The following is a 16,287-nucleotide window of genomic DNA, read 5'->3' on the forward strand; positions in this document are numbered from 1 at the left end:
TGCACACGCTGGTAATGTGGTAATGAGACTAATGCACACTAAGTAGATTGGCTTTGAAGAGTCTGGACTCGCCTTAAGAAGTCTGAGCAGACTGGAGTTAGAATTGCTGGGGTTGAGGTCACGCATAGAGATATTTCCTAATAAATGCTCACATGGCTGATGGAGTAGACTCTCCAGATAATGCTAAAATTTTGCACTCTTTTGAACCAGTGAGACTGACAGTAAATGTCTTGTGCAGCTGCATATACTGGACAAACTCTCAGAAAGATATAGTCATATTGAAGCATCTTTCAGCACAGTTCTCCCAGTTCGCCGTATTCTCCGTGCTCTCTGTGCAGTCACTACACTGTTACCTTTCCTAACATCAGAAACCAGTTAGGTGTACCTCTTCGTCCTCCACACGATCTGTTAATGCCTTTTGTACCTGCTTTAGATTTGCAAATTAAAACTCCTTCACACAATGTCTTGTGATGTATGTTGACTTTTGTCAATAAAGAGGTCAGCTAAAAGCCCACCTACCAGTTTGACTGTGTTCTGCTTTTGTTTCACAATGGTTCGTTAAACCCCTAAAAAACAGTAATTCCTGCCCACCTACTATAGCTCAACTGCATAATATTTTGGTTTTTCAATGCTTTTTAAACATGATAATTTTTTGCTTTAATGCACGTCCTTTCACATCCATGTTTAGTAAATGAAGTCTGATTAATAAAATGACCAAAAATAGCCAAGACAGTTGGAAAGCAGTTACCATATTTGCTTTTGTTTTTTTTGTTACAACCAATGTTATTAAACACTAAATCAAAAAATTTTTTTTTAAAAATGTGGAAAAAAAAGATTTACTAAAAGAAATAATAGATAAAACTAAAATAAAATAAAAATGCAGAGAAAATTCTTTAGTTTTAATTTTTAGCCTTTGCTGTTATGGTCACATTTTGTCAGCAGATTGTCCTGGTGCAGATGTTGAGTAACTGGAATGTCACAATAATAAATAAAAAGACTAATAAAAGCTCAACTAAATCTGCTCTGGAAACTAACAAACTAACTAGGATTGAAAGCAAACATTCAAGGCATAAAATACATGAAAAAACGAATTTAAAAAAATACAAAACAGCAGTAAATCTGATTGCAAGAAAACCCTGTTATATGGAAGTGAGTGTGTGGTGTTATGTGGCCAGACGTTTTTCTTTCTGCTGGTGAGCTGCTGTGTATGTGCTGGAACGTGGCAGAAATTTCCCTCCACCCTCATCCCCGCCTCTCCCTACCTCTATACACCACCACCCACCACCTCTCCAGCTCCCAGAGTGCCAGTCACACAGCCCCGTCTCTGCACCATCTGCATATCAGCTCTAGCCTCGGCCAAAGCATTAAATTAAATCCCTGTTTGGGTTGATTAACAAATGGCTGGTGAGCTCACATAGTTATGGACTTATTTATTTAATTGTCATCAAAGCTTTTCCTGATTTTCGTCTGTCGTGTTCTCAGCTAAAATGTGGTTAAATCAGGAGAGCAGAGGTATACCGATGTCCTTAAGGAGTCAGTGCGAAACAAAGAGATGGGGAGAAACTAAAGAAGTTTGTGCAAGTTTGTGTGTCTCATTCCTGTTTTGCTGGCTGAATTTCAGCCTCGTCATTTGTACCTGTCTCCCCATTTATTCTCTCTGCATTTCCCTCACTGATTCTCTCCTCTTTTTTCCTCCGCCCCGAAATGAATAGTTAATCAGTCCACTAATTGAGTGACAGTTAGCGAGCGCATTGTTGTAATTGTCCAATCAGAAAGCTTGGAACGGACACAGTCACAGCTGATTCATCTCTGCTTCTTTCTGCTAAATCCACAAGCTGCAATTGGAGGAGGTGCCAACGAGATTTATTTCTCCTATAAGTCGGAAAAATTACTTTAAAAAAGTCTAGCTTGATTTTTATGTCATGTTGACCTTTGTGAGTCAGCGTTACACTTTTATTTAATATTTTCCTAATAGTTACAGAAAACGGAATAGAGAGGAATGTATGAATATGCAACCTCTCATTTCTAATTATATGGAAAAGAGCACTTTACATCTCCTGCTGAAGTCTATATTTTGTCGTCTTTTTGAAGCAATTTGAATACACTTCAGAATGGTGTATCCTATTCTCCTAAACATCTTCTGTTCCTTCGATCCTTCAGATCTCCCACGTTCTCCTGTTTTACTGATACCCTGTCGTTCTAACAAGAAACAAGAGACTCCTGTTGTTTTAAGCACTGTGTACTGTAGTATTTACTAATTGGCCTTAAGGGAAAAGTAAAGTTGTGCAGAAAACTAAATGAAACTGAAGTGAGGAGTCCGAGAGAGATGGTGTGGGAAGGAGACCGGCTGTTCTGTTTTCTCCAGCAGTCCAAGCTAGAGACATGTGGCTCCCCAGACAAGCTGTCCAGAGTGGGAGAGCTCGCTGGACTCATTACAGGCAGGGCCAAGACGGGATAGCTTGACAGAACAGCATTGGATCATACAGAGAATTGGATCGGTCAGAGCAGAATTGTTTTAGTCTGTGTGTGCGTGTATGTGCATGCGCGTGTGCTTGTGTTTGTTTGGAACGGCGTGTGCGGACAACTGTCCATCTCCTCTCTCTCCGTCTGTGCCACCCCTGGCTGCCCCCTCCCCCCCCCCCCAGTGGACATGTACACACAGAAAAACACACTCACAGACTCACACACTCACGTACACGCTGTCTAGGCCTGGCCAGAAGGATCGCTTAAATGTTTTCAGTTGTACTGGACAGCTGAGGGATGAAGTGGCCAACCACAGGCTTCCATTGGTTGGACACCTCATCTAGAAACTGACTCATAGAAATGACTGGACTTGGACCGGCAGGCCAGCCGTCGCTGCCAGTTTATAATAGTTTTATCAGTTTAACTTTCTCTTTATCTTCATCCTTTTTGACAGTCAATCCATCTCTTTTTCAATCCAGTTTGAAGTTAAGCAGAGTTTCTTTTTTCCAGATGATCAGTTTCCATTTTCATTCCTTTCTGAGCTCACAGCTGGAACGGATAAACCTCCAAAACTGCTAATTTCTGTCAACTTTCCACCATAGATCTTATATTCATTCATTTTTAATGTCTGATGCATATCTATAAGAGCTGAACACAGTTGCACAATAATAATTTACATGTGCACTGCCAAACTCAGTTTGTGTGATGTGTAGGAATGTCATTTTGATTCTTGATACCCATATTAAGATGTCATGGTATGAAAACCAAAAATGATTACCCTGTTTACTTAATCGTAAACCTCTCCAATAAAATGTATTTTTAGATCACTGACACAATGGTTTATCTAAAATATGAGCATTATATTTTATTGATACAGAAATCTTGGGAGGCTTGCTGAGTAGTTTAGTAACATTACTACAAGGTTGCATTAGGTTAGCTTCAGCAATAAAACAACATTACATACTAAATGTGCACAGAGGGACTAAATATTTTCAGTAGTACTGTAGAGTTTAGTTTTTATTGCAAACATTTTATGCTGTGGACCACAGATGATTTTACACTGCCTGCAGTACTATCAGGATGGCCGGGCCAATAGGACACCTGCAAAATATTGTACATACATTATATGAAAAACACAATTTTCCTGACATTTTCTCTTCTGTATAGTAATTCTGGCATTGGTGCTCCTGTGCATTTCATTGAAAAATAGATATCCTAAACCCTCCTTCAGTTTTTACACTGTGCAAAGCTATCCAATTGGATTGGACCTTTGGGTGGGCTCGTTCTGGCTTCCATAAAGATGGATCATGACATCTTCAATCTCTAAAAACACTGAACATCTGTATTTAGTTTAATTTTTACTTCATCTTCATCTTTTCAAAGTCCATCCATCTCTTTCTTAATCCACTTTTAAGTTACTTAGTTTCACTTTAAGTTTTTTTCAATCATTAATCATTAACTTCTGTCTACTGATTAATATCTAATGATTAAATCATAAAATATCATAAAGATATCTAACCTCGCAATTAAACTTTCAATAAATAGAGCATTAATACACTTTCTCTGATGCAAATCTAAAGGAGCTTATCTTAGCTACAGAAGAGAATATCTCATCATAATGTTTTCCAGACACGGTCTCCACAAGCACTGAACATTATAACCTTCAGTATTTATCACAGGGCTTTTATTGCCTTAGATAATTTTTTCTGGACTTTATAAAGCACACGTTGTTTAGAAAGTCTAGTGATTTTCCACTTACATTTATTCACAAAGTAGCAATGAAAGAAACATTCATTCCTGCTTCAGGGAACCAAAACCCACAGTATAACAAAATGCTGAATTGATTAACTGTGAACCTCATTAAATATTTATTATCTTTTTTTATGCCCGATTATCTATTATTGTTTGGTCAGAATAATGAGAGATTCTGGGTTTTTTTTTTTTGCTTGTTTATAATCTACCCCCCTCTCCCCCCATATTTTTTGGAATGCTTTCTTTAATATTTTTTCTTTCATCTTCCTTATGCCTCTCTCCACCCCTCCCATTCAGCCCCTCTTGCAGCACTCTGTTTATCAGTAGCAAGTGATCCAAAGAATATGCTTTGTTTCTGAAAGAACAGGAGAAGGAAATAGGAAAGGAGGAGAGAGTGGGTGGATTTGTGAAAAAGAGAAAAATAGAGACTAGGAGAGAAGAGGAGAGGAGAGGTGTGATTTGGTAGCCCTGATGACGCACTGGCACCCACAAACATTTTATGTGTCTGTCTGTCTGTGTGTGGTGGTTCAGATCAGTTGCAATCACTCCCCTCTGCGCCACACACACGCACACACACAAATACACACATGCACCTCTACCACCATCAGCGCCCAGAGGTACCGGCAGGGCCCGCAGTCGCATGGTTCCTTCAGTGGAGCAGGTGTTTTTCTGCGATGTGTTAACGAGCACGGCCTGCTGTCATTTCCGCTTTAAATGGATGTCGCAAATAGAACACACACACATATATAAGCTCTCCGTGTTCTCTTCTCCCAGCGAATTAGCTGAAACAAGGTGATCAAAACTGTTACTGAGCTTTGTATGTCAGCTGTGAGCATTTCTGCACATATTATGTGGAAAAGGTGTGTTAAAAGTGTGCGAAGTATGCACGTGTCAAACATTGGCTAGTTTATTTAAAGGGGCTGAGGTTTCAGCTGCTTAAAATGACAAACTGAGACGTTTACACAGCTTCCATCTCACCCTGTATGTGCACTCATTCTACTCGTCCAACTTTGTGTGAATCTGCACACGTGTGCACTTTAATCCATGTGTGTATCCATGCTGTTTTCCAGTAAGTGTTATCCGCCTCTGTGGTGTGGAAGTGCTTGACACTCATGTAATCCTGCAGCGGGTCATCTGATAAAGCTGTGGTGCCACCTTTGCGTCAGTCTGTGCCAGCCAGTTGGGTAAAACTCTGCCACCAGCTGCTCAGCAGATGTTTATATTTGTCTCTGCAGTCTAGGAAGGGTTATTCTCGATACGCAATCTTATCTGATGTAATCTTGTCTCATCTGATCTGTCTCTTCTTTCTTGTCTTCTAGTGACCAGTGGTTTTTGTAGATTTGTGTGCGTTGTGTGTCCGCGTGTGAGTATTTGGTAGAGGGGTCGTCACCTCAACACCTGCCCATGTATCAGCCAGATGATGTTTCTGGCATGGATAGTTTGAGTTCTGCGCTGGTAAACATGTTTTTGTCATTTTTTACATGATAATCCGATCTGAATCTGGCAAGCGCTGTGGGAGCCATAGAGATGCTGTGTGTAAGTGTGTGTTTGTGCAACACTGCAGAGTGTGTGTGTGTGTGTGACATCTTTTGGACAGATGAGAGTTGAGCAGACAGGCTCCTAACTGTCCAGGGAATAAAATCTGTATTTAAAATCCTTAGCATTATTATTGTTGCAGTTAATGCGACTGTCCATATATCATGATGATTATAGTAATCATCACAACCCCTGAATGAACTATTCCATCAGCATCACTCTTTCCTCTGAATCTGATCTGAATTTACCTGTGTGTGCACCAAGTATTTATTGAAGATATTTAACTCCTACATTTTCTTTCTTTTTGTGTTCATCTTTCTTTTCAGGTGAATACATAAAGAACTGGCGACCGCGGTACTTCCTGCTGAAGACAGACGGCTCTTTCATCGGCTACAAAGAGAAACCTCAGGATGCCGACCTGCCCTACCCCTTAAATAACTTCTCAGTAGCAAGTATGTTACCTACAACATATGCCATTATAGACTCTTGACACTGTGCTCTAAAATTTTGTGTACATGAATTTTTACACTGTATACAGACAGGAACATTAAAGGCAAGTGAGAAAATGATGATCCACAGATTTCTGTCAGAGGGATGCAGCTGCAGATTACATCTTTTTGTTTGACTCAACATTCAGTTGACCGATCATGTCAGCACCTTAAAGATATTGAAATGTTAAACTGTAAGCAGGGTATATGGGAAGACTAGTAGCCAGGAACCTGCATCTTTCCTCTACGTACATTACCAAAGTACCCTGCATACTTCTCTGGAGGCTCATAATTAAGTAATGATATGGTAACACCTCCTGTAATTTATCTGTGAAGGGAACATTTCAGTTCAATGAAGAATCTCTGCAGGTGGTACTGAGTCACAGTCTTGCTTTAGGACAACTCAGCACTTGATGAACTTTTAATAACCATCAGTATTGCCTCCAACTGCTTATAGGACAGAACTGAGTTTCTATTAACTAAAGAGGCACCTTTCTGTTTTTAAAAATATCAAATTTTCTCAAGTTAAGGTTACTTTATACTACACATAGATTAAAGACATTAAGTCTGGGAAATGAGAATAAAAGTGGACTTAGCTGGGCTTAGTGGAAATGCAGTAAAATACTTTTTCATGTAACATTGATTAAAGATATCAGTCAGCTCATAGTAAAGTTTGAAAGTGCCTTATAGCAGATAAAATGAAAGACTGAAATGGAAGAAAACAAAATCATTACCATCTGTCCAAGTGAACATCAGTCTACAAGTGAGGGAGGCGGGTTGAGAAGACAGTTATATCTCTGTCAGTATTAAAGAATGCGTGTAATAAAAGTCCTCAAGAAGTAAGTTGTGCAACTAGGCAGGGATCTTGAACTGCCTGAGGGCACATGTGGAGGCAGTAAACCTGATTTTTTTTTGGGGGCTACCACAAGGACTACCATTCAAGCTGAAATGAGATAAAGGAGCAGATAACCTTGTTTAATTTTGCAAAATGAACCAGATCATTTTGTTGTTTTATAAAAAATATAGTGTAACACACAGCAGCTGTCTGTTAATGAATAAATGAGTATGTATTATCTAGTTGTTTACTCTAGTTCATGTTTATACATAATCTGATTGTTACTATGATGGTGTTTGCCCTCTTGGCACAAGGCCTGATGCAGATGCCACCAAAATTATTAGCATCTATTTCCAATTAACACTGTATTGCTGCACAATATCTCAGGTTTCAAAATAACATAAATGAGGCGAATATGTTTATTCTTTTAAATCAAATGGCACCTGCAGGGCATGTGAAATATCTGCAGAGAGGCAGAGAATATGTGTGAGACGAGAGCCAAAACAGAAAATATGATGTATGATAGAATACAAGCTGATACCTCAGAGAAAATGATAAAAAATGGTACATCGAACAATGGAGGTGGAGAAAGAAAGATAGGAGTCCAGAAGGGAGGACAAGTACAGGGAATGAGCGATGGTAGCTGATCAGAGGTGGCAGAGGAGAGAGGAAGAACAGGGAAGGGCAGAGATGGAAGGATGATTAGGGTGGAGGAAGAGAAGGACGGAGGGACTGGGAGAGAGGAGGATCATCAGCACCGAACAGACAGGGAGGAGGAGACGAAGACAGGACTGGAGAAGGAGGAAAAAGGGGAGAGGAAAGAGTTTGTGAGGAGGACAAGCCAGGCCATACATCCGGCCCTGGCTGCTTGGCACAGCACTGGCATTGCCACATCTGTTGCCCAAAGCTGGGAGGCCAGGTGGTGTGTGTGTGTGTGACTGTGTGCGTGTATGTGTTTGTTTGTTTTTGCGTGGTTGTGCGTGTGTGTTTGCGTGCGTGAACAACAGAAGTGGTCAGATGGAACAGAGATGGTACAGGCCTGTTCCCTGCAGAGGGACTCATACATACAAGCCTTTCGCGCGCGCGCGCGCGCACACACACACTAACACTGCTACACAGTTTTCACAATTGCCTGCTGTGGCAAACAACCCAATTTCATTCAAACTTTACTTTTACGTGTGTGTATGTGTGTGTTTGTCTGTGTGTGGGTGTGAGTGTTTTTTGGCATCAACCATAGCATAACATTGTTTTCAGGCAACACTGCAGGCTGTATTCACAAGTCAGGTTGTAGCTTCTTTGTGTGTGTAGTTTTGTGTGTGTTTACATCGAAGCACTGTGGTCTTGTCATTAACCTTCCTGTCTATATTTAGGCAGAGCCATGACATGCTGTGCTGTGCCACAGTTAAACAGATAGCATTATAAGGAGGGGAAGGGAGAGATGAGCGAGGGAGAGAAGGTGAGCGGAGAATGACAGGAGACAAAAAGAGGACAGAGGGGAGGAGAAAACAGGAGAGAGAGAGATGGAGGGTCACATATGTAGAGCAAGTGGGGGAGACGAGAGGACAAAAGGTGACTCATTAGGCTCTTTTACATCAGTTCTCGTCTCCAAAAACCAGAGAGACTGCAAAGGGGCAATGAAGATGCATTCTTTCCCACAGCAAGCTCACAGCCCCATCTGGCTATGTGTGTATACGTTTCTGCTTTTGTGTACTGTAGTATGCTTTGCGCAGTAATGGACTGCTGTATTGCCTATTTTCATAGAAATGCGTCTGTTCTGATAGTCACCAGATGCGTATGTGGTGCACCACATAATATCCCTTGGCACAGTCATTGGTTGCTGAAGTTGCCGTTTTTTTTAAATCAACAAATTAAAATACAAAGTGCATGTTTTCTTAATGATAATGTTAAGGGTAATTTGTTACATGGCTTCTTTTTCTAGCTAAATGAATTCTAGTGTCACTGTGGCAAGGACTAGGCCTTTTTAACAGCAGAGGGCTTTAAGGGAAAAATACAGATGTTGCTAATAACAACTGCCTAGGCACAAGTGTAGAAAAAAAATACCCTGGCAAATCCAATGGCCGACATGCTATACGTGCATATTTTTAACTTGTCATAAGTCATAAGTAACTTTGACCTGAAGTCACTACATCTTAATTTATTTCTGGTAGAGTTAGAAGTGCTCTGACCTCATCTGAGTTTGTTTCTGCTTATTTGTTTTTCTGGAGTGCAAAGTGATTGCAGTCATCGTACAGTGAAGAAATCACTTTCCTCTGGGTGCCCATTTTCTTTCTTTTCTTTTCTTTCTTTCTTTCTTTCTTTCTTTCTTTCTTTCTTTCTTTCTTTCTTTCTTTCTTTCTTTCTTTCTTTCTTTCTTTCTTTCTTTATTTTTAGAATGTCAGCTGATGAAGACAGAGAGGCCGAAGTCAAACACCTTCATCATACGCTGCCTCCAGTGGACCACGGTCATCGAGAGGACGTTCCATGTGGACTCCCCAGATGAGAGGTCAGTTTTCCTTTAGGCAACAATTCCTAAAGTGTTCAACAATCAGGGTTTGATCAGTGAGTATCTATATCTCTCTGAGAAATGAGTGCAGCATGCTAAATGGACATTTTGTAATCTAGTTAAGACTTATTAGTCAGAATACCAAAAAATGTCTATTCTCTGTTAATTCCACCAGTTTTGAGAAAATCTCCAGCACTGGCGGAAAACCCCAAACCATGACAGAGCCTCCACCATGTTTTATTGATGACTCTCACTGTTGTACATCTGTCTTCTGTACATATTGACAACAACTTGAATCAAAAATGTGAATGCCACAGATTTTCAATCCAGTTCATTTCCCTTCCTTAAGAATTTCTTCTTGATAGCTACGCTTGCACTGAGACCATTTTTGATGACACTTCAGTTAACAGTAGATGGATCACATATCATGAATGTCCTGGTGCATCGCTCAGGTTCTGTGTCAGGTCTTTGCTGGAACGCATGACTTTAAGACCCTGTTCATCCACTATAGATATGTTTTTGGGCATGCTACTGCCACTTGTGTTCTCCACTCCTCCAGTTTCCTTATATTTTTAATGATACTGCGCACCATGCTGAGATATTCCAAGTTTTTGGCTAATAGCTTCTTCAATCACCTCATTAGTGCAAAAATATTATTTTTTGCTTACCAAACTGTGTTATGTTTGTCTTTTCCTTAGATTCAACTAAAGAAATGAGAATAAATTATACGCTTGTAAAAAAAGTTATTTAAAATTGCTTCCTTGATAAGCTGACTGTTATATGTAGACACGACAGTGGTTCATCTCTTGAGTTAGTTGCCTTTTTATCCTTGTAGGATGCATAGGTTAGTGTTTCAACAAACAAAAAACATTAAACTGAAAATGATCAGGTGGAGATACTGGACTAAAAATGAATGAAAACCAGCCAAAAAACCACTTTGAAAGCCCTTCAGAAACCCAGAGAACTATTGCTCAAGAGCACTTAAAAAGAAATTTAAAATTGCAAGAGAGTTTGGATCATTGCATGCAAAATATAAAGAAATGACAGGCTGATTTTTGCACAGTAATGTATTCTTTGTATTACATTCCATTTGGAATTGATTTACACTCTCTTCCCAGAAGAGACAGTTTGTTGCTTTCAGGGTCAGCTGTTGTTGCGGTGTTTTTCATGCCACAAGTCGGTGCTTGAATTTTTCTTGAGTATCGTGCCTCTTTCTCAATAACCTGTGGCTACCACCAGTCAAATTGACATCCACGACTGCTTGACGAAGCATTTTTTTTTCCATTAAGGGAAGCAAAAATAGCCAAATGAGTACAAATCATGTTGAAGTAAAATAAATGGAAAGTACATGGGTAAACGAATTATCAATGGCAGGGATACAGGATGTATGAAGAGGTCTGTACTGTATTGCTTTTGGTGGTGTGAGAGAGAAAGGAGAGGGTGAGAGAGACAGAGTGGAAAGGAGACCTTTCAAGTTGCGTTGGCATAAATTCTCCAGCTGCTCAGTTCCTTTCTGAGGAGCTGAGGTGTTTATCTCCAGAAAATGAACAGCTTTGCCCAGAAGACCACAGATGCTTCTGTGCATCCTTTGAGTTTGTGTGTGTGTGTGTGTGTGTGTGTGTGTGTGTGTGTGTGTGTGTGTGTGTGTGTGTGTGTGTGTGTGTGTGTGTGTGTGTGTGTGTGTGTTCTTTTTATTTATTCATTTTTTTGGGGGTCTATGTGTGTGGGCTGCAGCTGTCTGTCTAACTTGGTGTTATATGTTGCTTTTATAGTAGTTTAGTCTCTAGATAATCAAATAAGCATTTGAGAGATAACATTAAACTAATAACTTTATATTGATGGAGGAAGAGGAAGTAGATGACTGTGAGCTCCAGATGTGCCTGTGCTTTGTTGTAGAAGTGTGCGCAAGATTTTTTGCGTTATTGAAGTGGGTTGGAAAAAAGTCTGCGTGTGGGAGTCTGTGCTGTTGTGTGTTACTGTATCTGTTGTACTGTACCCGTGCTGGCAGAGCTCCAGCTACCACAGCACCAACCCAGAGAGGGTGGCACGTGTTGGCGTGGTGCCCGACTGTAGGCAGGCCCATTATCTCTCATTAGCAAAAAAAAAACCCTCATTACACAAAAAAAAATACTCAAAATGAGAGAGCATTTATCTGCTGTCTGACCTTGAGAGAGTTCCCGTTGCTTTTCACGTAGCACACACACATTCGCACAATATGGATGCCACAAATTGAGTGCTCCACTGTTGTTGATAGAGTGTAACTTGAGTTTGCCCTTGTTTTGGAGTGTGTAGGGTATGCTAAGAAGTCTTTGCAGAAGAAAGAGATTCAGATCTTAAAAACACACTGCTCTGTTTAGGTTCAGATGAATATTCCTCCAGATCCCTCAAGGAAACATATGGGCGTCTAACTCAAAACAAAACAAAGCAGACAGAGGTGAATGTTTATGAGTCAAGCAGGTTTCATTATTATGATCTCCTCACGGCTTACTCTGGGTAAGTGTGTTTTCAAAGTGCATTCTCGTAAATCCAGATTTGCTTCTCCCGAGTCCAGGGGATTTCAGAATATTTGAGTATCATTTTTACTTCACCTCAGTTCAAGCTCTCTGGTGTTTTCTGCTAACATGTAACCCCTGCATGTGGCACAGGATTAACACTGTTTGAGTGAAGATCAGTGGCATAAAAAAAACTTCAAAGTACAAGTCATTTTGAACCATTTCATTCTTGAGGAAAACTTTCAAGTTGTGTGAACTTAAACTAATTTACAATTTTTTGGATACTGCTAAAATCACAGAATCTTCTCTTCTCTTCTCTTCTCTTCTCTTCTCTTCTCTTCTCTTCTCTTCTCTTCTCTTCTCTTCTCTTCTCTTCTCTTCTCTTCTCTTCTCTTCTCTTCTCTTCTCAGGGCAGAGGGAAGCTAGACCCTCTGTCCTAACCATTATATTCATCATTGTTAAATACAGTTAATGCACCTTAACATCTTGATGCATGGCCATCCATGCTGCTACAGATTATAATCACACACACACACACACACACACGCACACACACACACACACACACACCTTCTCTGAACAGATGTTGAACATCACTGCTAATGGAAAGTCAATGGGGAGGAACAATGTTAGCAAAAAACAAAGCATTGTTCCCTCTAATGCACTGGTGTGTATTTGCACACACTCATTCACCCCCTCGCCTCTCGCACATGCACACACACAGACTGGTAGGCATTAGTTCTGCTCTATGATCATTGCTCATTTGGTTGATTCTCTAGTTGACCGTGTTTCCACTCTGTTGAACAAATAGGTGTTTATGTTAATTGAAAACACTTTGATGCCTTTAAAAACCTGGTTAAATAAGTGCACTCAAATTTCTTTTTAATATTAGGACCAGTATAATGCATTACACCAATTTAATGTTTTTATACATGTGCTAGTTACAGGTGTGTGCTTAAGCATAGTAAACTGGACCTTTTTGGACAGTCAGTATATTAAGAAAGGTCTTAGTAAGGCTGCAAATGCTAACTTTACCTTTTTACATGCTTTGACTCCAGAGATGAGTGGACAGAGGCAATTCAGATGGTGGCTGACAAGCTGCAGAGACAAGAGGAGGAAAGGATCCAGTGCAGCCCCACCTCCAACATCGACAACATGGTGGAGGAGGAGATGGACATCTCCACTACACACCACAAAAGAAAGGTAAAAACTACACTTGCACGTGCATGTATTTTATACCCAAGGTACAAAAAATATTCCAGCCGTTATGCTGTTTTATGTCAGCTCATAATTTTTTTCATGTTATAATACTCCAGCGAGTAAAATCAGTCCTGCTAAATATCTTCTGTGAAGGCACAGGTGATACTTGGGCACATTTCCTACTACATACATAAAAAAATAAATTTAACAATCTACCACTAGCTGCCTCCTCTGGCTCTGCTGTTTATTACACCCCACTCTGTAAAGGTTTTATGTAATAATGTTATGGTTCAATAAAAATCTGTTTTCAGTGTCTATCTAAAGGGCTTGTTTTGACCTGACAGTCGCACTCGGCATGGTCATGAAGATGACTGGGAGTCATCTCACGGGTGCCATTAACATCACTCATGAATTTCATGGCATTTAGCCCAGTAGCAGTCAATAAATGTTGTTTTTGGCTGCCTGAATTTAGATATCATTTACATTGAGGAAGATTGCCACTTTTCTGTTACATGAAAAAAGGCTTCACAGAGAATCCTCATTGTATTGCTTAAAGGAGAAAAATATACTTATTTCAAAATATTCACAGCCCTACACTTCCAATGGGATTTTAATGTTTCTAAATGCCAGTAGATACTGCATCAATTATTCAACTGAGGAACTCATGATATTGGCCCTCTCTTTTTTTCCTCTAATAGACAATGAGCGACTTCGACTACCTGAAGCTGCTGGGAAAGGGAACCTTTGGTAAAGTGATTCTTGTCCGGGAAAAGGCCAGCGGGAAATACTACGCCATGAAAATCCTTAAAAAAGAAGTCATTATAGCCAAGGTGAGTCTGGAAAATACATCAAGTATGTATTTTCAGTTGCGTCCATTAATTTGAATATTTTATCTTTTACTGTACTTTTGATTCTGGGTAATGTCAGATGTCAGTATTGGTTGTTTTTATTGTACTGCTGCAGCACTGTTCAGCTGTCCTCTTTCTTAGTGGTTTAAGTGGACTGATAATGGTTTTCATTGCATGTTGTCTGAACAGGATGAAGTGGCTCACACACTCACAGAGAGCAGAGTACTAAAAAACACCAGGCACCCCTTTCTAACTGTAAGTACCTCGTACACACTAAACACAACTGGTTTAAATTTATAGATCTTTACATATGGACCGTGTCCTGACATCTGTACACACACAGCTTATTGATCCTCCACATACCTGAGTCTTCTGAGGCCAGTTATGATTTAGAAGCCACATTGTTGTACTTTAACAGCTGCATCTGTTAGCTTTGATGTACACATTCACACATTAGCTGCTGCACACATATATGCATGTTCACACACAGACACACACACACACACACACACACACACACACACACACACTATCGAAAGAGCAATTACACTTCACATCTGAGTTTAGCCCCGTCACACCTGCAGCCACAAAGAGACTTCAACCAACTGTTCTTTTGTTTAGCAGATTTCTCCCTCAAAAGAGAAAGTGAACACACAGACACACAGACACCTACTTGCTTTGAATAAACAAATAGAGGCATAAACAGTTTAAAGCTTAGGCCGATCACGTTGTGCTCCTCCTGCTGTTCTAGCTAGAACGGCAAGACTTCCTGCTGTGTATGAAATCGTTCACTCACCCACTTCACTGTTCACTGTACAGGGAGTGCATACGAAAACAGGCAGATTGTTTGTGTTTTTTAAGCCAAATGAAGAAGGAGCATTCCATATTACCTCTCCTGTACAACCAGTTAGGCCTGAAATGTTATATTACATATATATCCTGAGATTATTTTATTTTAATTAATGCAAGGCTGATGCTTTCAGTGCCTCGGTGAATGATTTCTTTTATATAAATTGTTTGTGTGTGTGGTTTTTGTTTCAGTCTCTAAAATACTCATTCCAGACTAAAGACCGCCTCTGTTTCGTCATGGAGTATGTGAATGGAGGAGAGGTAAGAGACACACACATTTGTGATGGATGTGCTGTGTGTGGTTTCTCATCTTTGTGTTACTACTTTAAAGAGCCGGTTAAACCACATTTCCACCACAATAACTGTCGGCGAGTTACTTTCTCACAGTAACTGTCTTATGGTATGTAAACAGATACATTCCTGGATCTGTTATCTTAATTTTCATTTCAGTTTTTATATATCAGGGTTGTTACAAGTGTTTTAAATCATATTTAATCACTCTCCAGATGCCAGTGTTCAGCCAAACTAAAAGAGACTGGATTTAAATTGTAAATTAGTTGTTTTTGTGATTATTATTATTTCAAAGACAATTTCCTAAACAGTTTTTTGGGTTCATAAATGTCTCACAGATGAATACAGAATATGTTGTAATTGTATGTGCAAAGCTGCAGCAGCAGTGCCGGGAATGATTGGTTGAACGTGCAAACACTGAAGAAGTGGCTAAAGTTTCGCTTTTGGATTGCTTTCTAACACAGTTAATTTTCCAACCAACTGGCCTCTCACTTGCCTTCTCGCCTCTCTTTTCTGTACTCTCCTTCTCCTGCGTGTGTCTATTTATGAACACACCTATGGGGAGGACACAGCCAGAATGACAGTCTGAGATGAAATGAGTTTGGATTCCCCCACTTTTCCATTTCTCAGATTTTTAATCGGGCCGTTTTTGCAATCTTGGTTCATTCCCTTAGTGTAACTGTCACCTGCTCCCCTCCCAGCTAGTTAAGCAGTTCAGCCAGCACCAGGCCTGAGCAGAACTCACACACACACAAACACACACACACACTTACCCTGAGAACACAAGCACAGACACACACACAAAAGGCACACATACTTAGACAAACACACGCAGCAAATTTTTACCTCAACGGACAAATTGTGACCACACATGCCTCACACACACACCACACACACACACCGAACCCATTACAAACCTGCCACAGTCACAGCTGCCAGTACACTGATGAAGGCCCACCTGTCGTGTTACCCCCTCTCACCACAGTTTCAACACATACACACACACATGCACACACTTGCACACAAACAG

General features: G+C 40.2%; 1 protein-coding gene across 2 annotated transcripts in view; it reads left to right on the forward strand.

The window, feature by feature from the left end:
* Nucleotides 1-16,287, forward strand: part of akt3a (v-akt murine thymoma viral oncogene homolog 3a) — a 55,384-nt gene that overhangs the window by 25,063 nt on the left and 14,034 nt on the right. For both annotated transcript variants that reach the window (XM_026190100.1, XM_026190101.1), the window contains 6 exons: nucleotides 6,078-6,203; nucleotides 9,466-9,577; nucleotides 13,128-13,272; nucleotides 13,968-14,099; nucleotides 14,307-14,372; nucleotides 15,159-15,227. In XM_026190100.1, coding sequence (XP_026045885.1) covers nucleotides 6,078-6,203; nucleotides 9,466-9,577; nucleotides 13,128-13,272; nucleotides 13,968-14,099; nucleotides 14,307-14,372; nucleotides 15,159-15,227 — 650 coding nt within the window. The remainder of the gene's footprint in view (nucleotides 1-6,077; nucleotides 6,204-9,465; nucleotides 9,578-13,127; nucleotides 13,273-13,967; nucleotides 14,100-14,306; nucleotides 14,373-15,158; nucleotides 15,228-16,287) is intronic.

This window comes from Astatotilapia calliptera, chromosome 13, assembly GCF_900246225.1.
Source record: "Astatotilapia calliptera chromosome 13, fAstCal1.2, whole genome shotgun sequence".
In the NCBI taxonomy this organism is placed as follows: Eukaryota; Metazoa; Chordata; class Actinopteri; order Cichliformes; family Cichlidae; genus Astatotilapia; species Astatotilapia calliptera.